Raw genomic sequence first — 1,634 nt, forward strand, 5'->3', positions numbered from 1 at the left:
AACGACAGTCCCACCTGCCGAGATCCAGGACTGACGTTCAACTCTTTCACATAGCTACTGTAGCGTCCACAACAGGTAGTTAAGCTTAATTCCATACATTGTTTTTACATTATATGCACTTAGATACGGTGAACTACACCACTCTTCACGAGAAGAAAAACCCTGGTTGGGCTGTGACACAATCAGTGAGGAAAAGTTCACGCTTTCACGCATTACAGAAGCTGTCGGAAAATACGCACACACACAAAAAAAAAGAAAATTCACTATCATATGGGAGGCAATAAATACCGCATTCCTCTGATGGCTAACGTTTCTACAGAATGCTATCACTAAGACCCATTCACCATAAATGTTCCCGCATAGCATCAGCATTTCGTCTTACCACATGATCAATAATCGGAGATGCACAACAGTATCAATTGTTCATAGATAAATCGCTGGTGAGCACATAATCATTATGGACCGTCACAAATACATTAAAAAAAAAAGAAAATACGTGAGATAAACTGTATCCATGGGTAAACGGTCTTCTTTCATATGACCTTATAAAGCATGTCGTTCGCTCAATAGTTCATAATACAGAATAAAATAATCATTAAAAGAGACATTAAAAGAACATTGTGTACCAGACAATGTCCAAGTAAAGAACAAAAACAGAAGAAAAATATAAAACCCATACATCAAAGAAACAGCAACAGACACATGCGACAACAAGCGTCATTGCGTGCACCGTGCCTGTCATCGTACACCCACAGCAGGGGAGACAAAGGCAACAAAGTGTAGGTTTAGACGTGAAAATCGATGACAAACAATAGAAATAAATGAGGAAAACAGCATGATAATCAATTCTGGTGTATAGAAAGGGTACTTTTATTGTCCCACAGACGCACTTCGCTCAGTGGGGGGCGCATTGTGGGAACCAAAACCGATTTCACTGGGAGAAAACAAACGGGAAGCTAGAAAACACACAGAGAGCAACGACAGTCCCACCTGCCGAGATCCAGGACTGACGTTCAACTCTTTCACATAGCTACTGTAGCGTCCACAACAGGTAGTTAAGCTTAATTCTATACATTGTTTACACATTATATGCACTTAGATACGGTGAACTACACCACTCTTCACGAGAAGAAAAACCCTGGAGGGGGCCGTGATTCAATAGTTGATGTAGAAAGAGAGTTTCTCTCCGCTGTGGATCGAAGGCGTGAACGCCTACGTCTAGAAAGATCAACAGTTTCATCAAAGGTTACAGATATCACACTACGTCGATGCGATCCATTGGTACCTATACTGCCAATAAATGTACCCTCACCGATATCATGCTCGCCCTTTAGCATTTCCGCCTTCCGCATCATCACACGATTCAATTTAGAAGCAAGACGAGCAATTGTTTCATCGCACACTTCCTTTGGCGAATTTGATTTACTCGAACGAATAGAAATATTCCAACGTTCACCAATCATTTGCAGCACCTTACGCCGTTGCTGTAGTGGCAAAGGAGCAAACAAATCTGTAAGCAAGACAACCAGAGGGTTACTGCTGGAGCTGATCGACTCATTCTTTGAACTTGATGACACTGAGTGACCTTCACTCTCAGATTCGTCAAGCTCTACAAACTCCCTATCAAGCCGCAG

The 1,634-nt window shown here is 41.9% G+C and overlaps 2 protein-coding genes across 2 annotated transcripts; both read right to left on the minus strand.

The window, feature by feature from the left end:
• Window positions 1-54: 54 nt before the first annotated feature.
• Window positions 55-372, minus strand: TM35_000261350 (uncharacterized protein; the record flags this gene model as incomplete). Its single annotated transcript, XM_029027872.1, has 1 exon — window positions 55-372. One exon carries the CDS (start codon window positions 370-372, stop codon window positions 55-57), a length of 318 nt encoding a protein of 105 aa, XP_028880749.1.
• A 749-nt stretch (window positions 373-1,121) lies between these two features.
• On the minus strand, window positions 1,122-1,634 carry TM35_000261360 (putative receptor-type adenylate cyclase GRESAG 4; the record flags this gene model as incomplete). The annotated part of the gene is made up of 1 exon (XM_029027873.1): window positions 1,122-1,634. A coding segment is annotated over one exon (513 nt), but the record flags the coding sequence as incomplete, so codon positions are not given.

This window comes from Trypanosoma theileri (genome assembly GCF_002087225.1).
Source record: "Trypanosoma theileri isolate Edinburgh chromosome Unknown TM35_Tth_26_V1, whole genome shotgun sequence".
Classification (NCBI taxonomy): Eukaryota; Euglenozoa; class Kinetoplastea; order Trypanosomatida; family Trypanosomatidae; genus Trypanosoma; species Trypanosoma theileri.